This window comes from Lycorma delicatula, chromosome 7 (assembly GCF_047948215.1).
Source record: "Lycorma delicatula isolate Av1 chromosome 7, ASM4794821v1, whole genome shotgun sequence".
Taxonomy (NCBI): domain Eukaryota; kingdom Metazoa; phylum Arthropoda; class Insecta; order Hemiptera; family Fulgoridae; genus Lycorma; species Lycorma delicatula.
Genome location: NC_134461.1, coordinates 133,258,037 through 133,284,497, shown reverse-complemented (window position 1 = coordinate 133,284,497; position 26,461 = coordinate 133,258,037). Strand labels below are relative to the sequence as shown.

The following is a 26,461-nucleotide window of genomic DNA, read 5'->3' as shown; positions in this document are numbered from 1 at the left end:
GAGTTTCTTCCATATAAAAATGAGTGAAACATTTAATAATAAAAAAAAATTACTTTATCGATCACGTATAGTGAATTTGAAGATATTTATAATTTGTTTGCTGTTATTACTTAGTCCGGTTCTATTGTTATAAATCGTGTACAAAATATAACTCATTGTAACATTCAAAATATTTTCATGAGAATTACTTGAAAATATGCACTGAAAAAAGAACACTATACATATCAATATTTCAGATATCCTTAATTCACACTCGGTAGTGGTTATTTAGACGTTTCTTTTTTGAATTACATTTCCTATTTTTATAAACAGATGTTTTTCTCGTATTTTAAGTTTCTTGCGAACAATAATTTTTTTCGTTTACAGACGTTGTTTTATACATGCCTATCCGAATTTTAAAAAAATTCAACCGGTTTTTGAAATAATGTAGTAACGAATTTATTAAAATTACAATAATTTTCAGTTCTTCATTAAATTTCAAATCTTTTAAGTCGGTATCAAATTAAAAGTTGTTAATAGCTTGATAATATTTTATTTTAATTTTGGCTCCGCCAAATTAAAAAAAAAAAATCTTTAACAATAATCGAATTTAATAAATTTCAAATTAATCCGTACCTGTTATGAATTTTAATAATTAATCTCTCCGACGGATTAATTTGCAGTGTTCATAAAAATTCTAAATTAGATTAAGGTTTTGTTTTTATTGTACGATTTTATCGGTGTTATTTTTAGAAAAGGAATCCGTATTTTAAGTTTCCTGGATCGTAAATTTCATTTGCAGTACTGCACAGTTATTTTACAGAAAGAATTAAATATTTAATATTTATTATCAATGACGGAATTTATAAATAAATATCGTACGATAAAAATGTAACCGTTCTATTTACATCGCTAACTTATAAGAAACTCTTTTCCGGGTACGCGTACAAACATTGAAGCCGGTCAATTTCTTTGTTACAAGAATTCGCTTCTGTATGTATTATGATCTAAGCATCGCGGTATAAAAGTACCGTATTTTTAGTTAAAAACATACCTTCTTTATTCGTCTTATTTTATGCATTTCTTTTCTCTGTTAGTGCTGTATCCACACCGCACAGCTTCCTACGTTAGCACGCTTCACGTTCTTGTCCTGGACTTAATATGGTAGTCTATCGGTAAGAAGGGAGGATTGTTAAACCGGTTTTTAAGTCTTGTGTAAACATTAACTGACGTATTCATTAAGAGTTTTAATCGCTTCTTATGAAACTAATTGTTAATTCTTTATACATAATCTACGTACCAGTAAAAATACATTAAAGTATTTACGATCGTCTTCGTATCAGATTCAATACAATCCCTCCCTCATATTTTATTTGGAGTTATTCCTTCTCGTTTCATACGTATTTAATTCTTCCTTTTTATTTATTTCTAGCGTTATTCTGATTATTTTTACTACCTTAATAGAAGACATGCATACATTATAAACAGAAATTATTTAACAGTAAATTTAAAAAAAAGAGGAAGAAAAAGTATTTTCTATATTTTTTTTGCAATTAGTAAAAATATCGTAACTTTTTTCACGAATGTTACTACAAAAACAGAAAATATAATGCTGTCCCGGAAACTTACAATAATTATTTACGGGTTGACTTTTACATTATATAATCTCATTTCTAATTAAACATTCAAACGTTTAAAATACAGTTTCGGTTATTTCTTGTTGAACACCGATCAGATAGGAGCATTTCTCTTGCTATATTTCGTTTTTCTAAGTTTAATGGTTGAAAAGTTACTTAAAGATTGTCAAACTTTACTTACATAAAGAGTATATATACTTTGTTTTCAGTAAATATTCGAGTACTTCGCATTCAAAGAGCTAATTCAACATCTCAAACTACGAGATAAAATTGCATTTGAAAAAGCGTACAAGAATATTTATTGAACGTATTGAATTATTACCGGTTTCGGGAATGCGTATAATAGTTTTAGATTTATCTTTTATTTAATACAGATGAACTACGATAGGTGCATAGATATCAAACTTTAAAAAGTAACAAGGAGATGCTTTTCCGGTTAAAAAGTATATTAGAAAATTTTGCGTCGAGCAGAACCGACCGGTGAAATTGGTAAATCCTCGCTAAAACAGTGGATCTCCGAGAAGAAACAACAACGGAACCGTCGTGTAGATTTAATTACTAAACCCGATAAAGTGCTTATCAGAACTATACGTAAGAACTATACTTCTCCAACAATACGTTCTACGAACCGAACAAAGTACGTTGAAGATCGGTTTAAAAAACGGTAGGATATCTTTCTCGAATAGCTAATGTCTAAATTGTTAAAAAACCCCGTTAAGAGATCGGCGTCTGAAATGTCTGGCTAAAAAATCACATAAACATACTTTTCGGAGTGTTTTTTCGTCGGTCATAGGTTAATTTCTAAAGTATTCACAAGAACACAGAAATAGAATAAAAGAATTAAAAGGATAGAAGTTCATAAAGATTAAAACTGAGGCAGCAGCTCGACATACTCCTTTTAAAATCTATTAATAAAAAATACTGTAATATTATGTGATATTAAATGATATCGCATAATATCATATCTTATTTTCATATTATTATTATCATATCTTATTTCGGTGCAAAAACCCAAATTTTTGCACCGAAATAAGAGAAAATAGAATATTTAAGGCGTAATATCTTATTCCGTTTAAACATGCATGCGCTTTTTAACGGTTTTTTAAATATAAAAGCAGTCTTAAAACGATACTAAAAAAGAAAAACTTACAGAGTTGTGAATTCGGCTGGCGAGTTTCTCGATATGGCACAACCACTCCAGCGAACGGAGGTACAAAAGCTGCCAGCGTCGCTCGAGACTGCGAGCGAAGCGAACCGCTTGGGATGCTTCAAGGCGTCTTCCCCGGACGAAAGAGGTGACGGAAGCACCTTCGACCTGGGAGTCCGCCCACGTAATTCTCTCGCAGACTTTAACTAATTTACGTACGATTTTACCATGAGACTCCACATCGCGTTGCAGGACCTGTGTAACAAAATTAAATACATTAATTGTTTACTTATGCGTATTACAAATAAATTAAATTTGTACATGCGACGTGATTACATCAGTAAAAAGAAATACCTCTACTTTACCGAGTGTACAGTTATAATACAGGGTCCGGACTAAAGGTATCAAAAAAGTTATAACTATATACAAAATCATAGTCGTAATTTCTTAACCGTAGGCTCAATCGACAGTAATATTTTTTATGTACACTCTCAAGGTTAGCGCAATACGCATGCGGACCAGGTCGACTCGCATTAACCAACCGGGTTGGTCTAGGGTTTAACTCGTCATCGCAAATCAGCTGATTTCAAAGTCGAGAGTTCTAAGGTTCAAAACCTAGTAAAGGCGGTTACTTTTTATGGATTAGAATACCAGATCGTGGATACCGGTGTTCTTTGATAGTCGGGTTTCAATTAACCATACACTCAGGAACGGTCGACCTGAGACTGTACAAGACTACACTTCATTTACATTTATACATATCATCCTCACTCATCCTCTGACGTAATACTTTAACAGTGGTTTCGGAGACTAAACAGAAAAAAATCGACTCGCATTGCAATTGTAATCACTCGAAATGAGGACTCCACAACAGAGGTTTCAGTGCGCGCATTACTTAGCTGAGTTTCAATCGGTTATGCGCGTTCAACGGCGTGTACGAACGGAATGGAATATCGAGCCTCCTACATCCAGTTCTATTCGTCAGCGGGATACGATCTTAACAGAGACTGGAAGTTCGGTTCACAAACGGGAAATCATCTAAACATTTCAGTTAGTGACGAAGCTGTGGTTCGTGTACGGGATGCATTCACTGCCAATCTTGAAAAATCAATTAGGCGGGCTAATTACGAACTTAAATTCCTCCCTTTCACTGTTCATAAGCGGCTCCGTTTGCGAGCGTTCAAGTTACAACTCCTTCATCACATTAAACCGAATGATAGCCGTCTACATATCAGTTTGCTACAGAGCTAAAAAACAACCCTAATTATATTGATGCGTTCTTATTTAGCGTTGAGGCAAGCTTTCATACGCGCGGGAAAGTTAACAGATACAACTGTCGAATTTGGGGTACTGGAAACCTCCATACAGTAATAGAAAATGAAAAAGACATATCGAGTCAATATCTGGTTAGGACTACACAAAATAGGCGTCATCTATCCGTTTTTTTATGGAGCCCACAGTGACAGGACACACGTACTCGACATGCTTGAGATTGGAATCGACCTTGGATTCCTGAAGTCTTTATTTTCCAACAAGATGATGCTCTTGAACGATGTAACGATACTTTCTCGAGATGTTGGATCGGACCAGGAGATCCAACTGCACGGCTACCTAAATCTCCAGATATCACTCCTTTGGACTCTTTTTTCTTCAAGATTAGTTGTGTATACCGAAAAAAATTCGAAAATTTGAACGATTTAAAACAGAAATGTTGAAGCTGTTGATGTAATAACGCCGCAAATGCTCCTAAACACCTGGCAAGTTAGATTATCGTCTACACGTGCCGAACTACAAAAGTTGCACACGTTGAACTTGACTAACCTACATTAAAACTTGGCGAGTTACTGTGTTTATTAAAACAAAATTATTCAATTGTACCAAACGGTTTTCTTAATGTAAGCCGTTTTTTTTTATATATATCTTTGGCCCAGTCTCTTTGTATACAACTATACAGTATACGAGTTATAGAAAATAGGAATACAACGTTGTAGTTATACTACACAGCTACAAATAGGTTACACAGTATATTATAAAGGAAAAATATGCTAGGAAAAATATTGCGGATCTTCATGTTTCACAAATCCTCTAAAAAAAAACCAATGAAAAATATTGGAAGGATATTTATATGTTGCCCAGTTTTTTTTTGTTTTTTTTATCTGTAGATTGGTTGGGCCGATTCGAACAAAGATCCCGCATTTCAAAACACTAGTCAGTAAGGTATTTTTTAAACAATTTAAGATTCTTACAAGATTCTTTCTTTTTTTTTTTTAGATTCTTTCAGCTTTTTTCATTCAAATTTCATGAAAAATAATCATAAGCAACAAAACAATAAAATAATCAGTTATATTTCAATACGATTGTAACAGACTAAAAACAAGGACAAAGTAACTTATGCAATTAAAAAAAAAAACGATTTAGCAAAACGATAATGATACATCTCAAATGACAATACAATAAATATCGAATAACTAATAATAAAAAAAAATTTTTTAATATTTAGATTCTATTGTTTAGATCGCATAATGTACAAACCAAACAGGGTTTGGTGTTATGCAAAGCAAAGAAGCTACGAACCGTGAATGAGAAAAGTAACAACAAACGAAAACTAAGGTCTATAATATTGTAACCTAAGAAATTGAGCAACGAAACTATTTTATTATTATTTTTAAGTATTGACATCCAAGAAACTATTATAAAACTAAACGCTAAAGTATTAACTCGGTAACTTGGCGTAAATATAAATGTACAAATAAGCTATAACGATGCCGATAAAATCACTTATTTTTTTTTTTTTTTTAATAAGCCTTAATACTTTCTATAAATAACTGGCACTGTTTTTTTTCGTTCACCTATTACGGTGAAAAACAATAAATACAGAGGTTTTATCAATAAACGTACAATATAAAATATAGACTATAGCCAAAAGCAAAACTTGTTAAGTGCTGCAGAACAAAACAATATTTACATAATGTGCGAACCAGAATAATGAATTTCAGTAAGGTATAAAAGAAAAAATAAATCATAATTACATAAATATCCTTTGATCTTTCAAGAATGTATAACAGGAAAGTTATACGAGTGGGAACGTATTAAACATTGTTTCCTATAGAAAAGAGTAGTTTACATAATTCTGTTGTTTCTTATTATCTGCACTAATCTTTCTTACGGTTACATACTAAAAAATACGGGTAGTCGGATCAACCAGGTGTTATACGCCGTGTCACGAAACGGTGCAGCAAATATAAATTTTAATTCAGAACGTACGAGTTACACCTCAGTAATATAGGCTGAAACATTCTGTCACTTTCACGTGCAAGTACAGAGCGGGCCAAATAAAACCGGACCCAAAAAAAACTGAAAAACGAAAAGCAGAAAGTAACATTAAATTACTTACGTTTATTGATTCTCGATTACAGTGCTTTTGAAAAAAGAAATGTTTTTAAGACTGTTCCAAATACTCACCACCAGCTACTATACAAAGTTCAGCGCGGCAAATCATGTTCAGAAAGACTTTCTGAAATTCTCCAATTGGAATCCTAGCAATCTCTTTTATGTTGTCTTTGAACTCTTCCAACGTTCGCGGGTTGTTCATGTAGACTATCGCGTTCAGATAGTTCCACAGGTAAAATTCGCACGGCGATAAGTCTGGAGATCGCGGTAGCCACAAGTTCTTACCGATTGTTCTATCCTAAATGAAATCTAGGCGGATTCGAGTACGAGACAGATTAGAAATGCGGCAAGTCTTGTTGGAAGAATCCATAATAAAGTTCTTCTGGAGTCAAGTTATGCGTAAATTCTTCGTCCAGTCGTAAATAGACGTCGGTATTAAAAGTTTCCTCAAAGAATATCGGTCCGATGATCCGGCTTCCAGAAATTGCAAAATTTTTAAATCGCCGACTGGTTTCTGATAGGTTTCCATAGGATTCTGAATAGCTCGGTGCCGCGTATTCTGAGAATTAAAGTAGCCTGATAAACTAAACTGCGATTCATCTGTTGAAATGAAGAAAAAAGGAGCAAGGAATCTTTCGCTAATGTTCTGTAAGAGCCACTGGCAGTAATTTAATCGTTTACCATTATTGTTTTAATTCATGCAGAACACTCACACGATAGGCTTTCATTTGTAAACCGTGAAATATACTCCGATAAGATGTTGGAGAAACTCCTCTGATCGTCGTGTTGACTAGTGAGGACTCTTTCCAAATACGATTCGCTATATCAACAACTACCGGAGTTCGAACAGCTGGTTCTTTCACTCTTTTAGCATCGATAACAGAGCCGATTGTTCGCCAATTTTTCACTAAATCTTGAATCGTTGATTTTGCAGGAACATTACTTCTAGGATACGTCCCTTGAAATCTTTCACGAACCGAATTTATTGAATCTGCACGAACATATTATTCCTCCACAACGAAAACACGCTTTTCTATTGAATACGCCGTAATGCACAAGCAGGACACTTACTAAATGGGAAGGGAGGGCTGAAGGCTTATGAGTGAGTTAATGATCAAGTAATACGCATTCGCAACAAACACAAACTATCTTGTGACATAAAATGTACCGGAAAATACTATATCGGACGGCCGATATTATATGGGCATCTGGTACAATTCCTTTTTATGCGTAGAAAAATATACTGCAAACTATCACTTGTCTGGTGCCGAATGAAAAATTTTGTTGAGTATTTGTTAATATTTAATAACGAAAGCATCAGTAATGTTTCTTCACTCAATTATTCAGTTCAGTGAAAGAAAGTGTTTCGGTCTTTGATATCGTGTTACTCCATACGGTACGATACAGTTTTATAGTTCATATTTTTATATTAGTTTTATTCAGTGTTATTTTCATTAACGTTAATTTATCCTGTGTTTTTGTGCCAATCGGGCATTACCAATGAATGATTCTGTCGTGAAACATAAACCGGAAAAATCCTTAATTAACACGTGAAAAAAATAATCAGTAACGTATATATTACCTTAATAAAACATAACTCTGAAACTGCAGTCGGAGACATTGTTCGGAAAACAAGTAGTGCAACAGGCGTTAGCGATAAAATTATTTTTTTAAATAATAAATAAACAAAATCGATGAAAAAATGTTATTCCTAAATGATTAGCCTCTTCTGACTGGAAAAGGGATTTTTTAACGATGATGTATGGGTATTTGAATCCAGATCTTCCCAAGAGTATCACAAAGAAATGAATGGTAACAATATTATGCAGGGGTTTAAAAAAAATCTCGAAATTGCTATTGAAGGATCAGTCATCGGAAAGGATAATGCGCCTCATCACTGCCTGAAAATTGAAAATTTTCCGAACGCTTCGACCCGAAAATCGGAGAATACGAACGGTTAAAACTGAAGAAAATCGCGTACACCGAAAATAGAACTTATAAAATTAGTAAAATCACTTACTCCCTCTACGAATCATGAGACCTTGCCGATGGTGAGGGGGCTAGAGTGCTCAGTGACACAGTCTAGCTGGACCGAAGGTGTAACTATATCGGAGAGGTATCTGATGAGAGCTAGACTAAGGAATGATTCCTGAAAGACGGCAGCAGCTCTTTAAGCAGTTAAGGGCGTAGGTCAGGAGGACTTAAACGGTCATATCAACATCACTCAATTTTCTGAGTACTGCGCAGTTGAAAGCAATGGAAAACTAAAGCTGTTTTTTTTTCCCAAGAAAAAATTGCTCTCTGCATTTTCATGTAACAAAGATGTTGGCGTCTTCCTTGGTAAAATATTCTGGAGGTAAACTAATCCACCGTTCAGATCTCCGGGAGAGGAATACTACGGAAGGGGTCACCAAAAAATTTAAAAAAAAACGTTCTACGAGTCAGAAGAACACCAAAAAAGATTGGTAGGTTAGAAAATTCAAAGAGGGAAATGGATAGGTTAATGTGGATGTAGTAGCAATTAGCTAGGTAGGGTGGGAAGAGGAAAACGACTTTTGGTCAAGTGATTTTAGAATAATTAACTCAGCTTCAAATAAAGGGCAGGCAGGAGCAGGTTTCGTAATGAACAAGATGATAGGGAAGAGAGTAGAGTATTTCAAAATGCATAGAGATAGAATCATTTTAGTATGGATAAAATCAAAAATCCTAAGCTAACAACGATCGTTAACGTCTGTACGCCTACAAGAACCCATGATGATGATAACGGAGAATGTGTATACGAAGAAATTGACGAAGCAATTAAACACATAAAAGGAGATGAGAATTTAATAATTGTTGGAGATTGGAATGGAAGCATACGAAAGGGCAAGGAAGGAAATATTTTTGGTGAATACTGGCTGGGCAATAGGAATGAAAGAGGGGACAGACTCATTGAATTTTGCAGGAAGTATAATTTAGAAATTGCCAACACCCAGTTCAAAACTCATAATAGAAGAATATACACGTGGAAAACGTATATCATGGTTAGACAAAGATTTAGAAATCAACTCGTCGACTGCAAAGGTCATCCTGGATCAGACATTGATAGCGACCATAATTTAGTGATAATTAAATGTCGATTGGGGTTTAAAAACCTGAAGAAAAGGTGTCAAATGAATCGGTGCAATTTAGAGAAGCTTGAGGAAGAAGAAGTAAAGAAGATTTTTGAAGAAGACGTCACAAGAGGTCAGAGTGAAAAAGATAAGGTAGAAAATGTACAAGAAGAATGGGAGAATGTTAAAAACGAAATTCTTGAATCAGCAGAAACAAACTTAGACGGAATAAAAATAACTGGGAAAACCTTGGATATCAAAGGATATGTTGCAGCTGATGGATGAACGTAGAAAGTATAAGAATGCTAGTGATGAAGAAAGTAACAGGAAATATCGAAAATTAAAAATTACTATAAACAGGAAATGCCAATTAGCGAAAGAAGAGTGGATTAAAAAAAAGTGGAAAGAGAAATAAACATTGGTAAAATAAACGGAGCATACAGGACAGAAAGTAAGGAAACTTTTGGGGTGCATAAATTAAAATCTAATAATGTGTTAAATAAAGATGGTACACCGATATATAATACGAAAGGCAAAGTCGATAGGTGGGTGGAATATATTGGTGTTATACGGAGGAAATGAATTAGAAAATGATGTTAGAGGAAGAAGAAGAAGTTGAAGAGGATGAAATGAGAGAAATAATACTGAGATCTGAATTTAAGAGAGCATTAAAAGATTTGAATAGCAGAAAGGCTCCTGCAATAGACGGAATACCTGTAGAATTACTGCGCAGTGCAGGTGAGGAAACGATTGATAGATTATACAAACTGGTGTGTAATATTTATGAAGAAGGGGAAGTTCCGTCAGACTTAAAAAAGAGTGTTATAATCATGATACCAAAGAAAGCAGAAGCAGATAAACGTGAAGAATACAGAACAATTAGCTTAACTAGCTCTGCATCAAAAATCTTAACTAGAATTCTGTACAGAAGAATTGAGAGGAGAGTGGAAGAAGTGTTAGGAGAAGACCAATTTGGTTTCAGGAAAAGTGTAGGGTCAAGGGAAGTAGATTTAGCGCTCAGATTAATAGTAGAAGGCAGATTAAAGAAAAACAAACCAACATACTTGGCATTTGTAGACTTAGAAAAGTGTAGAGCACGGCATCCTGATATGTAAGTGTATTAAAAACCCAGTGTGAAGAATGCCATTACACTCGCCTTCCCTGATAAAATTTGTACGGAATATTTACTCTTCATTATCAGAAAAGTACTAGTGTTGCGGCAAATCGATAAACAAAGAAGCGCTTGGAAAAATATAGTTAAAAGAAGAGACAGACTTATAGGCCACATATTAAAATATCCTGGAATAGTCGCTGTAATATTGGATGGACAGGTAGAAGGAAAAAATTGTGCTGGCAGGCAACGTTTTGAATATGTAAAACAAATTGTTAGGGATGTAGTATGTAGGGGATATACCAAAATGAAACGACTGGCATTAAATAGGGAATCTTGGAGAGGTGCATCAAACCAGTCAAATGACTGAAGACAAAATAAATCACTTAACAAAAATGAATTCATTACAAACTAGATGAAATCGGAAAATCAAAAATTGTGTCGTGGGCGTATTTCTCCACACCATTGCAGGTTTAACCCGACAGAACCTGATATGTGTTCAAGTCAAAGGCTACATCGGGAATAATAACACAACATTTCAGTGATGTAAAAAATATAAAAAAAAAAGATAAGATAAAGTAGATGCAAACGGTTGGAAAAACTGTATTCAACATGTAATGAAAGAAGATTAAAAAACACGAGAAGCGGACAGTTTGCGTGAAAAGATTATTAAAAATATTGTGGTAAATTTGAAAGAGTGTAATAGTTCAACAGACCAGGTTATCGGGTATTGAAGAAATACGATGATAACACTTTTTTTTTGTTTTACTTGATGAAATTTTAATATAGCGGTTATGTACTTTCTTAAAATGTTTATTTTTAAGATAAATATATCATTTTATTACAATTTTCTAATTCTTTAATTACAAGTTATTTTTACTTAATTAAAGAGTAGTGTTTTTTCTCGGATGGACTGCGCTGAATTAAATTAAATTAGAATAATCATACTGTTATGTTTTGGTTTGTTGCACGCTTTCGTGAAACAAATTATAGTTTAATTTAAATTTCACAGCCATCACTACGGTGAACAGAGCGAAGGTGTCAGTTAAAAGAACTAAAAACATTACATCATCGTGCATTTCGGCAAGCACGGCATCCTGATATGTAAGTGTATTAAAAACCCAGTGTGAAGAATGCCATTACACTCGCCTTCCCTGATAAAATTTGTACGGAATACTTACTCTTCATTATCAGAAAAGGAATTGCCTTTTCTAGACTTTTATATCGTGTTAATGGCTCGGTTTCGTCGCGCAATCTTTTTATCAGATATAGCACATTTATAAATACAAACACACAAGGATAAGTTAACATTTTTAATTTACTAAATATCAGATCTACACGATTCATACTTACAGACGATAACGACGATCTGCCGACCTGTTTTTTTTTTTTATTTTCCGTAATCGTTTTGAGATTTTAAGGGTAACCAACCAAAGAGATGATATACTATAGACCAAAGGTATATAAATATTTTTATACGTAATTCGTAAGTTAAATAAATATTTAATAACTACGATAAGCTTGGCGTTTTATTAAAGCGCTTCAAAGCAATACTTACGGTTTTATTTTGTTGCGAATGAACTCGATCCCAATAGAATCTGTCATTCGATAAAAAAATCCAGAAATTTTACGCCATACGCAAAATAAACATTTTCGTTATCGTTAATGAGAATTCAATCCTGCGATCGAAAATGTTACGTCTCCTGAGAAGAATAACGCAACAGGATTTTATCCATAATTAGCTAGACGGCAACAATCTGTTCGGTGAATAATAATGATAAAGAATAGTAACGTCGAATAAGGACGATCGTTTCAAAACCAAAATTAATATTTTTAACGTAAATCAAAACCGAAATAAAACTTTTCACGTATAATTTAAAAGTTATAATCGAGTATTGTAAATATTCCGAAAAATTTGAGATAATTAATTAAAATTCACAGTTATAAATATTGCTTTTCGATACAGGTGAGTTTAATCTAAACTAACAAACCAGGTGAGTTTAATCGGCCGAACTTCTTTATGAAAAATGGAAAATACTGCATTACGCAAAGAACCTACAATGATAGCACGACTGATAATGCACGACTGCGAAGTTACGACACGAGCCTTGGAGAATGTCGTAAACTTCGCAAGCGCAGACAGTTTGTGGAGAATTATAGAAAGTTGCATACCGTATATTTTCTACGGCCGAGAAAATATTGGGATTATTAATTTAAATCGGTGATAGAATACGTTGTTTATAGTTTTTTTTTTAATTTTTCAAAAAAATGCATTTAACAAAACATTTCTGTGGCGATAGCCGAGTAGTCATAAATTTTGTTTTTTCTTTAATATCGATCGGTGTTAAAGCAATTTCTTTTTCAGAATCCGACGTAATTAACAAACGGATAAACGATGTAAAGTAAAAACTTAATTACCTGTCGGTGTACTTTCATAAATTAACCTCTGCTTGCTAACTACTAAATCCGATTACATAAAGCTAAATCGAATCGAATCTACGAAGTAAAAAAAAAAACAGCCGATACGTAAAACGATAACCGCTTTTGATCGGTCAGCGGTCGAAAAGAGAAGACTTTTGATCGACCGAGCACCTGTATCGTAACGGAAATCTGTTTCATTATGATACAGGTTCCAGCCGCGTAATTCAAACGTTATAATGCAATCGTACAAAAAAGAATCGATAATTGAAAGGAGATGTCATCGTAGAGTACCTAAGGAAAGATGGTAAGTAAGGAAATATAAATCGGTGATGATATACATTATTACAAAAATCATACTAAGGACATTCAAGATTGCGATAATAAGAAAGAGGGGTCATTTTTGTAGTATTATCACACAGGGACAATTATCGTGCTTGCGAGAACCCGTAAAACACCTGGTGTTTTTTTTTACAACTATGATTATAATACGACACATATTTACCTGTACAACGGTGTAGACGTTTAACTTTTACGTTAAATTACAAGAACAAATTCATCAAAATAACAATTAAGACATCCGAAAAAACTCTCATCATTACCGATCGTACATATAATGGCTGCTCGCCCTCCCCGCGGATATACGCACGATCATAAATGCAAAAGCACCTTAAAACAAACACCGTTATTTATCGATAACGTCAGGTGTTTGAAAAGTTACTAATCCTGATATGTAATATAAACGCACGCAAAATTGCAGCGTTACTGCCCGGTACGAAAAAATTACACCTGGTATTGTATTTAAACGTACATAAACAATCATTTACGTGTACGGTGATAAACCGTACGTAATGTGCAATCTATGAATGTTTTGACAATCAGCGATCGATCATGAATCCCGTATAACATTTTTACGTATGGTTTTTTTGGTATTAACTAATTGCTAATTAATACTGTATAGTAGCTGTGATAGGTAATTTTTATTACGAATAAATAAAAATAAAATTATCTATTTACTGTAAACATATCGATCGAAGTAAATGTACACGGAGCTGAAACGTGTAATTAGTGTAAGTAGAATAAAAAAAATTATACGTTGTGTGGCACATAAATTTTCAGTATTTTGGGAAAAAAGTTAATCCAACTCTTCGTATTTAATCTTTTTTTCCTATTTAGCATCCGGGAATCACCGTAAGGTATAACTTAAAGAGGATGATATGTATGAATGTAAGTGAAGTGTAGTCTTGTAACCATCAAAGAACACCGGTATCCACGATTTAGTATTCAAATCCGTATAAAAGTAACTGCCTTTACTAGGATTTGAACGTTAGAACTCTCGACTTCAAAATCAGCTGATTTGCGAAGTCGCGTTCACCACTAGATCAAGCAGGTGGGGGTTAGGTATCATCTAATCTGGATGATTGGTATGTTACCGAATGTTTATATTCTTACATGTATTACACTCACTAGATTACAGAAGTTAATGCGTATATATGTTATAAAATAAGTAAAGCTGTAATTATAATAATTAATAATACTTAAAGACATTTAAGAATTGTAAGGTGAACGCCATAATTACGCTCAACAGTAAAAAAATAGTGTTAAAAACTAGACGAATTACATTTAAAAATGTACATACATACATTACTATAATTAATATTACTAAGTTATATATTACGAAATTTAAGAACCGTATAGATAGAGAACTGTAAGTAAAGATAAAGATGACGGAAATAACCGAAATCATATCCCTTTATAATTAAGCCAAACAGATAAAAAAATAAAAAACCTCCCTGAAATTGTAAATGCGAATGAACTCGAAAAACTATATAAGCTTATAGAGTACGTTTTTCACACACACACACACACACACACACACACACACACACACACACACACACACACACACACACACACACACAGAGAGAGAGAGAGAGAGAGAGAGAGAGAGAGAGAGAGAGAGAGAGAGAGAGAGAGAGAGCGTGAGCGAGAGCGAGAGCGAGAGAGAGAGAGAGAGTGAGAGAGAGAATAAGCCTCATGCACATTAGTATGTTTAAGAGGGAGTCAACACCTGCTTGTTATTCTCTTCTTATTTCCGGTGTGTTCATACCACCGTATCATTACTATAAGCAATTATTTAAAGCAGATGTCGCATTCGATAGTACATCAGTTCATACATAATAACTTGTAGCGCAATCTATTACGAATATAAAGAATAATTTAAAATTACACACAATACATCACTATAATAAGCGCCTATAACTTGGCCATGTTACTGTACCCCCAGAAAAAAAACGAAAAAAAATATATTACGTCAAAAGAATCATCAGTATTTGTTGTGTAAAATATATAAAGCGTTTGTGTATCGTTTTCCGTTTTCTTTTAATCGGTGAAAAATAGAAATAAAAATCGAATGCGTTGGTCGTGGACACACTACGGAAGCGAAGCTTCTTACGTAACATTTTTTTTATCTTCAGTCATTTGACTGGTTTGATGCAGCTCTCCAAGATTCCCTATCTGGTGCTAGTTGTTTCATTGCAGTATACCCCTACATCCTACATTCCTAACAACGTAAACACTATATGAATTATTAATGGTGTAAAATAACGTATACGCAGTGCGCACAAACGATAAAACATTTTTATTAATAATAAATCTGTACCGATATTGAAATATACCTATTACAAAAAATATTTATTTACATAGAACGTAGAGAAATTTAATCATTGCATTCTGTCATAATTATTATTGGTTTCCGGTTATTGAAGTAGAATACAAATGTTTGAGACTCTACTTTGTTTAAGTATCTTGTAAAAACAGCATCATCGGTTGTACGGTGTTTTGTTGTAGCTTGCGCCGTAAATAAATTGAATGTTTCAAAAATAAACCGTTTGAGCGCTTCTGATTTTTCGTCAGCAAAATTGACATTGAAGTCACCAGACAAAATAAATGGTAATTCATGATGTTTGTGCCCATCCGTCGAGCAATTTGTTCATTACTCTGCTATTATTTCATAAATCTTTTTTTATTTGATGAAAAGCATACAACTGCCGTAACAGAGTCGATACCGTTTTCCAACTAACATGTAGTCGAACAAAAATCTCCAATATACGAAGTTCGTAGACTTATTTCGCTTGTACTTGACGTAGTTAAATCAAATTTTGAGGTTATCGCATATGTAAAACCATTTTTGTTTTGATATATTGCAACTCCTGCGTCACAAGTGTCTTCTGTTTTAAATTTAACAACGCGGTTGAAATAAGGAGTGTCCAGTCGTTTATTGTCGTGCGACCACGTCTCGGAGAGTAATAGGACGTTAAAAGTTTGAGTACCTGTATCGGTTAAATCCGATCTCTGATTTTTAAGGCTTTGACAGTTGAAGGTAACATCGAAACACCTTTTATGTTAAGATATAAAATCCACGATCGTCGTAACTTTCGTTTCTAATGATAATCCTTAAAATTACTGTAATAATGATGCAGTACATGTAGTTTGCGACTATGATAAAATCTAAATTTAGTCTCATCATCATGAGGCGCAACAATATTCATATTTTCAATGTCGGTGATGCGTGCGAGCGCTACGTAAACAAGTTGTTGGCAATTTATTTTGTCGAACTCGTAAATGAGTTCGTTAAACGTTCCACCTTGTGACTTATGTACGGTAGCCGAACACATTCTTTGCTTTTTTTCTAACCGATCTTCGGCGAATCAGGAAATTCAAACCAAACTCTGCAAATGATGTTAACCGCATTGATTTCTAAGTGTAACAGTTTTCCAAGTGTACCATTAGCTAACCATCAGAAACACCTACGATTGTTGTAAATATATAAAATTTACCTTTTACGAAAGTTATTTCGTAAGGTAATCCACTAGTAATATAAGAGCAAGAAAGTGAGAGCGCTATTACCGAACATGCGTGTTAGTATCTATATGTAGCACGCGGTAGGCGTAGTGAGGGAATCATTAAATGTATGAGGCTTTTTCGTGACGCTCGTTTTTTCTCGGTTGACTTCCTACCCGAAGCCTGCGTTAAGAATCTTCGCTTCAAAAAAGTTTTGAAGTGATTTCCGTAAAATAAAATTTAAATAACAGTTAAAAAAAATAACCGACGGCTATAAAAATCTGATATTCCAATATATGTTGTTCATCTAATTCTGCCCAGTACTAATTCAATCTTTAAGTCTTTAAAACGCCCATGACCGTATTTTACAAAAGTAGCGCATTACCGGGTCTAACGAGCGTTTTGCGGTAAATGTATTATAGTTGTTATAGTCAATTATTAGTACAACACGAATTGAAATTACATTATGAATAGAGGCGCATAGAACGGTAAGATTTATTTATCGAATTTTTAACAAATTTAACTTACTTATATTTTCACGGATTATTAAACATCTGATAACTCTATATAGAAAGAAAATAAATTTCATGTTTTACTACTTGCAGAAAAGTGCGTCTTCACCGGTCTATTGTCACCCGACAAGTTTTACATGATATTTATCACCTTCACCTTTGTTATAATTAATACACAAGTATAAAACATTACAGTAAAATAAAGATTACTTGTACGTATCGTATATAAAACTTATCTTACAACAACAAAATGGGTAAAAAGAAACCACTCGCAGAGAGAGTTTGGATGTGCAGTATAGTAGTGGAACACATAGGCAAAATAGGTTACCGGTAGCTCTTTTTTATTCACCACCGCTTTGATTCTAACCGTGCAATTCCGAATCAACCGGGGACAATCGCCGGACGTCCAACTGCCCGGACCGCTTACAACCGGCACTAAGTAATTAAAAAAAAAGTTTTATTTACAACGGGTAACAGTTTTGTAGGAACCTTCAAACGAGTTACTTACATATACTAAAAAGGAATCCCCACTGAAATTCCTCAAAAATTATATACTAGTGCTATACAAAACTTTTGAGGGTAGAACGTAGTAGTTACACAAGATAGTTTTGAATAACTATACCATATCAGTAGCGCAGTAAAAAACAGAACAATAACAAAAATCATAAAAATCACAGATCGATGAAATATTTAAAAAAGAAAAAATAAAGCAAAGGAAAAAAGATTAAAAATGAAAGCGAGAACAGAAACATATAGGAAGAGAATGAAGGATTGATTAATGCATAACTCTCAGCGGGTAAAATTGCACTACAAAGTTATTAAGGTACAGAACGTGTAGCCGATTAAGCCTTCTTACATCTTCACCGTTGACTACGAGGTTTTGTACAAGCGGAAAACATCGTCGTTTATCCGAAGTTCATATTTAAAACCGAAACACTGTATTTCTTTCTTGATGTACCGTAGACCCAAATACTCGTGAATTTCATTTTTAGCAAACCACGGCGCCCCAGATTTACACATTCGCTAGTTTTTTCTGAAACCGCTGTACGGCGATTTTTCCGATTTCAATTACGGCAAGCAATTTTTCTTGCTTGCGGCGCCCCACGGTTGGACGTATGAGTCCACACCGGTGTCAAAATTGCTGTGTATAACAATAGCTTATTAGACAAAGATAACTCAGACCTCCATGTTCTCTTCTTCCCCGCATGAACCTTCCGCGTCAAACGACGATCCAGATGAAGACCCAGGTACCTTACGTATTCAGTACGCGAGATTAAAATTCCATCAAGTCGGTCCCGTAAGTAGTCTCCCCTCCTGATCGCGAATGTCACATGACTCGACTTGGCTAGATTAAGTCTCATCTTCCTTTGTATAAACCCACCTACCGATTAGATTTCAATCAGATTGCTGAGGCCACTGCTAGATAGTCTACAACATTCAGAAGAGCGGTGCCATCGGCAAATACAGGCGACAGTGTCCTCATTTTCCACCAGAAAGTCGGATACAGTAGGACTGAAGAATAGAGATAATTCTTGATTATATTTTATTTGGAAGAAACGCCCATCCAGGTAAGTACGAAAACAAGGTAATAAGATTTACGAAGGTTCTTTTTCAACTTGTCCAAAAGCCCAGGCTGCCTTGTTTAATGTCTGCCGGGCATCTAATAAGACTGCCGAACAGAATCGCTTCTCCTCTGATAACGTTAACAGTCTGTGCGTTTGGTCAATAATGGAGTGCCCTCAAAAATGATAACGGAGCCAAATATAGGCGCATAAAAAATTCGACTTAATTTTGTTTGCAGTACTACAGTATAATTACACGACTGGAAAATATAAATATAATATTCATCCGACATAATAATTCGAAAACTGTAAACCGTATGATTAAGAGAATTTTCGAAAACGCTCTTTTATTTTTAATAATTAATTCTGGTAATTATAACATAAAAAAAAAATAGTGTATTATAACATAATATATATATATATATATGTGTGTGTGTGTCTGTATCTGTGTGTGTGAGAGAGACAGGGTGAGAGACGGTTGAAAAATGTAAGTAGAAACCAAAACGGAAGACGTGAATAGTTCATGGAAAATATTAAACGACTGTAGTAGAATTACACTAAATCTTTGTTTTAGCTCTTTAAAAAAAATACGTACCACATTCTGTACGCATGAAAAAATTCAGAGTATTTCATTCCGTAATCTTTTTAAAATAGCACACAAAATATCTTATAATATAATAATTCACTAGAGGGTATCACGAATTTTACCTTTCTGATACGACCTATTTTGCAATCTTTCATTTTTCAAATAAAACATAGCACAAAAAAATGTCATGATTACATTTATAATACCGATGAACAAACGTTATAAAAAAAATGTAGTCATTACAATACGACAGAAATGAACACACAGAACAATCATCGATAAAGACATTGCACAACTCTTAACAGAAAACCACAAAAAATATAAAAATATCTAGCTTATTCTGTTAATATTTTAACAGAGTAGATATAGAAAATACCTATTTATATAATCAAATGACAGAACGAAAAATCTTTAATACAAAACCTGCGATAAACATAAACCACAAAAATAAAAACAGCGGGCAATATTTACTAATCAGAAAAAAATTACAAAAAATCCAAAAACGAATAGTTCGAATAGGATCAAAAATTTTATAATTATCAGAATAAAACGATTGAAATTGTTTTAAGAAACGGAAAATTTATTAATATAGAAGTTATCAACAAAAACGATAAAAGTTCAATCTGAAGGAAAACAATTGACGATCGACTACAACCGAAAGAAAAAAAAACCACGTTTGGTATGACGTAAAAAAAAATCGGTAATATATATATAAGTATTATCTCGTAAACAGCCTACCGGGTTGATTTAGCGGTTAACTCGTCATCGCAAATCGGTTGTTTGACAGCAAATTTTCGAAGGTTCGAGACTCAAATCCTGAGGTAAAAGTTAGTTTCTTTTATACAGATTTGAATACTAGACAATGGATACCGGTGTACTTTGGAAGTCTGGGTCAATAACCACACGTCTCAGGAATGGTCGGCCAGTGTTTACACCTCGTTTACATATCATCCTCATCTCATTGCGCCGTGGAGAGGGGTTGCGTATTGTTTACTAGTAATAGATTTGAACGTACACATCAGAGGAATAAATAAAAAAACAACGATCGATAACATCGTTAATAAAATGAAAATAAATTAAAGAAATAATGTAAATACGTATACAAAACGGAACAGATTTGCGACAACAAAACAATATTTTGTTTTATTAGTAATTCAGTACGTATGGACACGTTTAATTAAAGATTTCACCTACATATAGGCATATAAGGGTAACAAATTTAAAAAAAATACATGTATAAAATCACAGCATGCGTGTAGAAAAATAGTGCAAGTAAATCTACATTACTTTAGTTCGAAGCTAAAAATGATTACTTGTTAAGACGTGCATTACCTGTTAGGTCACGAACGAAGTTCAAGGTCATTCTAGAAGAAAACGACGATGAGAACAGTAACCTTCCGAAGAAATCTGCTATAATATCATGTATATAGCATTATACATTAATAGAAATCTCATACGAGCAAACATAATAGCTAACGCCTCATCATTTTATTTATAAAGTGCGAGGTCAATAAAATACCTACGTTAAATTTTTTTATGTTATAGTAATATTTTTAAATCGGTAATTAACGGTTATAAACCAGATATGAAAACAATAGATATTAAAAAGAAATGGAAGACAACTACCATACACAGTCCCCAGGGACCGGATAAAGTCATAATACTGAATAAATTAAGACTGACTACAAGAAAAAAATTGAAAGTTACAACTCTCTCCGTAAATCAAATAGAAATATCTGCTTGCTTCTATGCAAGAAATACATTACGAAAAAATTATTTTTACAAAAGTATTCGCATACCTTCTATCTAACAATAATACTAATAATAACAGAAAATATAATCAACGGATACAGAGTATAGAACTTACACAAATATCGATAGTTACGCGCAAGTAAAAATAGATGCTTAATTTATTTTCTATCGGAGAATAAAATAATAAAATTTAAGCGGTAATAGAAATTTTTTTTAAAATTATTAATGGTTGTACACTCATATCGTCCAGGTTAGTTCAAGATTAGTGACGCTCAACCGAAATGAAACTGCATTTAACCCGCGGTTAACTGAATTAGAAAGATTCACCGAGCACGCTTTGAAATCAACTGAACATCTTATGCCGTTTTCTACCGACTACCCGACAAATCAACCATTAAAAACATACAAACTAATAGAGAAATCTTTTATTTTACGTGTCGTAATTTTTTTTGTCAAAGTATGAAGAAGTTTATTTTATGTAAGAAAAAGTAAACTATATATACAAATTAGATTTAGCGATTGCACCTACCTCAACCGTCAATTTTTTGGTCCGAGACAACTCTCCTACGAATATTTCATGGAGGGGGCAACTTAAAACCTTAACTGAAAAGAATATCACTGTGATGCGTTACTTTAAAAAGCTACAAATTTTAAATAAAACTCATAGGGCTACGAAACGCTTACCAAATGGTAGCCATTGAATTATTTTTTCTTGACAGCTGGTTTAAAAACAGCCTACAATACACCCCCCATGTATTGCTTCCATATCGAAAAAGAAATCGTATTGATAGAAGCGTTTACTGAATCCACATTTTTTTAACGTTTAACAAACCAGTACTTTACCACCATTTTTGAAACTAGAAATGGAAAATATTAAACTGCCGCCGGTTTAGTAAGGGATTATCGGAGCACGAAGTTTTTACGTCAAAAATTTTGTTTTTCGGTATTCTTTAAAATGACGTGCCACAACGCTAACATCTGACTTGCCCACCACCCGCTCTTGGAGAACCGCGGTGGGAGCGTGATCGCGATGCGGTATTCACACAGCGATCACACAGAAAAATAAATAATTTCAAGATAGAAGTGTTTTTTAAATTTTATTTTTCTATGTTTATAATCGTTAAAAAGTTATTTAAGGGTTCTCGTACCTTATTATGCGGTATATTACATTCGAGTGAAATGTATATACTTTGCGAGTGCACTTATGTATTTTTTACATTTTTTTAAATCGTTTAAATTTTACTCGGTTTGAAGTCGGCGCGTATTTTTTAAAATAACAACAGATAACTAATTAAACTTTGATTACGATCAGAATTAAAAAAATTGCAATTTAAAAAAGCGAATGAATTATTTTTTTTACCTTTTAAAAAAAAACGGTATAATCTTTTAGTATGATTTTCATTAAAAATAATAGACAGGCCTTCAAAAAAGCTCAAGAATTGAAAAAAAAGTACAGTTTAGATGAGAAACGTCTTGTTAAAAAAATAAGAAAAGACGACACAAAGAAATGACGTAAAGAAACGACTACAGAATGAAGATTAAGGCTCTGTGGAATATGGAAATACGTATTAATTTTACGTTAAACTAATAATTACATTAAACTGTACATCATCACACCGAAACAATCAATACTAAGAATAATGACAAAAAAGTCAATATATGAAAAAGTACAAAATCAATCTGTAAAAATGCTCTATTTTTAAAAAGTTATAAAGTCACTAAAAACTTAAGTGCAAAATGATATATAGAAAGACACTAAACAAAAATAGCTAATTCCCGTAACTTTAATTTAAATATAAAATTATAACGTCCAGAAATTTTTTTATTTTTATTAAGTGTAGATTATATACCGTACAAGCAAAAATGGTATTTAACTAACTCTGTTCGTCGTTCAATATATTCTCTTCCGCAAACCATACAAAGCTAAAATTAAGTAGCCGGCTATACTGAATCGTTGAGGCTTCAGAACGATTTTTATGAACCTATCGGAACGAGTAATCGAATGAAATCCATCCTACGTTTATACACCACTCACGATTAAAAAATCACTTCTGTAAGAAAAACACTTTAGAACATGTACATCACGCCGAAATTTATTATTTAGAAATTAATAGGAAATATTTTTTCAACGAATTCATCGCCCGTTTAACACGACTAGTCTCGAGTTAAAAAATTCAAGTCTTTATAAAAAAAAAGTTCGCATAAATTAATGCGTTTCGCCAGTGTCGCGTTTTGCTTTTCTTAATTTATAGTAGCGCGTATACAGTACAGGTTAAATTTTTATTTGATCTGTAGTCGTAAGCAAAACGAATGAATTTAAATCCAATACGACTCGTAAAAAATCAAATCGGCAAGCCCGGAAATTAACCGATAACGTGTAAGAATTCGTGAAAGAAGAAGCAAGTAAATTTGGAAAGTCGAGAAACGACAACATATTCAAATTCAAAAGTGTGAACAAAAACAGCAGCTGCGTGTAAAATATCACGATCGCTAGTTCAAAATGCAACGAAACAAAAAATGAGTTATTAGAAAAATTACTACAGAAAACCCCATAGGAGACTTCTACTTTTTTTCTACGAGAAAATATAAAATCCGCGACGAACCGGTAACGGGCCTATATGATTTCGACATGTACGTAGCGAGAAAGACCGTAAACGAACTTCACCTTAAAGAAAAACAGTCTCCCGCCGTTCAAAAATCGCCGGTACGCCTGAAAGATTTAATAGGATTCTCAGAAAGTAAAAGAAGCCTAACAAGAGTACCACAACAATCGGGTTTCAAACGGAAAAAATTGAAATAAGTAGGAATATTGTTATTGAACATCATGACATAAATATTAAAGACGAATACAATATGTAAACGCGATTAAATGATTCAGAACCGAAAACATGCCTATCGTATACCTTGATGAACGTATATTTTGTAGTCGTACCTCAACGAAATCATGGAGTGCTTCAAGGGGTAAGATTTCTAACTCCAGTTTCTAAAGGCAGTAGACTGATAACTACACATGCCCGAAGTGAAATTGGATTTATTCCGGACACATTTTTAATATGAAAAGCAAGTGCAACAACCGGCTATTACCACGACTTTATGAATGCAAATAATTAGTCGATAATAATACCGTTATAAGTTTAAAATAATTCAACGGAAATAAATTTTCAAAACATCTTACAAAGTAAAATAAATTATTAGCTAATAAACCTTTCTATAATAATAAAAGCCAACAAACATCATGGATCGTACATATCGCATATAAAAACATCATCGTCGATATAAAAGGAACTGAAATTAAACATAAATTATCATATACGATTAAAATAAGATAAAAATATATGAATTAACCGAAAATAAACTGCGACCTCTTTGCCATATCTTTCGATGAAAAGGGTTTTATTTAATTCATCGGTGAAAAAAGTCAGCCTGCTAGTAGACCACCACTACCAGATGAATCGAGAGAGTTTTAACTTAACACAGCAAGCGACAAGCATGCATATGATCCGAGTGAACTGTGACCCCGTATGACCTTGACTTCTCCAGACAACATACTTCTCTACTACACGTCTCCCTACTTTACTATGGTATACTGTGTATACAAATACACATATAAAAAACATTATTTGTCGTAAATGCAATAATACAAAACGATAATAATAATATGTAATAGAAATATAAATGAATCCAACAGCTTACATTAACATTAAAAAAAAAATAAAAATTGTAATATAATAACAGCAATAAAAAATGCATTTACATCCACATTACACTAATAAAAAAAAATAAACGGTCAGTATCATTAAAAAATTGAGGTTACGAACCGCATAATACAATTTTTGAGAATAAAACTGAGGGAATTTAGTTTAACACGGACTTTTATCCATCATACCATTTCTAAACTAGAACTAGAATTTTGTAAAATGTTGAAAAAATACCATAAATTCCATCGAATTTAAGTTCGTATAAAATATTTCAGATTTACAATATTAAAATGTCTAAGCGATTCGTTATTGGAGAAAATTACATTCGTTTTCATCGTCAAAAATGTTGAACCGTTTAAACCCGAAAAAAGACTGCAAAGTAGTTCCGGTAAATATCCTTTCTTTTTCCTGTTTAGCCTCCGGTATCTACCGTTTAGATAATACTTCAGAGGATGAATGAGGATGATATGTATGAGTATGAATGAAGTGTAGTCTTGTACATTCTCAGTTCGACCATATCTGAGATGTGTGGTTAATTGAAACCCAACCGCCAAAGAACACCGGTATCCACGATCTAGTATTCAAGTCCGTGTAAAAATAGCTGGCTTTACTAGGACTTGAACTCTGGAACTCTCAACTTCCAGATCTGCTGATTTGGGAAGACGCGTTCACCACTAGACCAACCCGGTGGGTCATCCGGTAAATATCCCAACTTATTCGTACATTACCACCGAGAGCGAATACTTTTTTTTTAAAGAATCGGAACCCGAAACGGTAAAATTTCATTTAAATAATTTCATTCGTTCGAAATTACTCCCGCAGAAAATAAAATCCTGTAATACGATCGTAGACCAATTTTTCCTTTATAATTAAACATATAACTTATTTCAAGGTGCGCTTATAGATCGTCTGTCCGAACGTATGAAATTCGACTCAAACTATCTGTCAAACCGAGAATCGTTTAAAAAATTAAGGGCATTACTTTTCTGGCAGCTATTAAATCGAATTAATCAAATTTATTATAGACGAAATTGTTTTTTGATTGATTTTAAGTAATATACTATTCCGGCGATTCGATGGGTAGTACGTAAAAGACGCGACACCTTAAATTGCTGATCGACTATTCGTATATCCCGAAAAATTAAGCTTTCAACACGACTACTTTCTAGCGGAGGGGATTTACACTTCTGTTACGATCTCACCACGACTACCGGTTCAACCGTGCCGGAATCAAAGCCTCCTTCGTTTTCTTGAAGTTACTGTGTTCGCATACTTCGATTAATTCCTTTTAAATATTTTTGTTAATCCATAAACTTTGTTATATTTGTACATATAATTATACCGTAGCGGTAAAATCAGTCGAAGTTATGTACGTATATACAAAACGACTTTGTCGTTACCGAATTATCGATTTATTTTTAAACGATGGAAATTACGTTAAACGTAAGGTGTTAAGGAAGAAATTTCTAAAATACAGCAAGAGTCAATAAAATACAGCAAGAGTCAAGACATAGGATAACAGACGTGAAATGTTTTACAATAATCGCGGAAATATTTTCAGAGTTTTTTAAACGAAGCTCCTATTTAATCGTTAAACATCTAAATAACACGAGTTTTGACGCGCAACAGATAAAACAAACTTCAGTTTCGGTTCTAAATATTACAAACGGGACGAAATATGTTACTCGTGAAAACAAAAAATAATACAGAATCGTTTACAAGAAGTTTGCATGT

The 26,461-nt window shown here is 33.4% G+C and overlaps 1 protein-coding gene across 2 annotated transcripts in view; it reads right to left on the bottom strand.

Moving 5' to 3' along the window:
• klar (klarsicht) overlaps positions 1-26,461 on the bottom strand; it is a 1,056,371-nt gene that overhangs the window by 205,337 nt on the left and 824,573 nt on the right. For both annotated transcript variants that reach the window (XM_075370262.1, XM_075370261.1), the window contains exon 10: positions 2,767-3,018. In XM_075370262.1, coding sequence (XP_075226377.1) covers positions 2,767-3,018 — 252 coding nt within the window. The remainder of the gene's footprint in view (positions 1-2,766; positions 3,019-26,461) is intronic.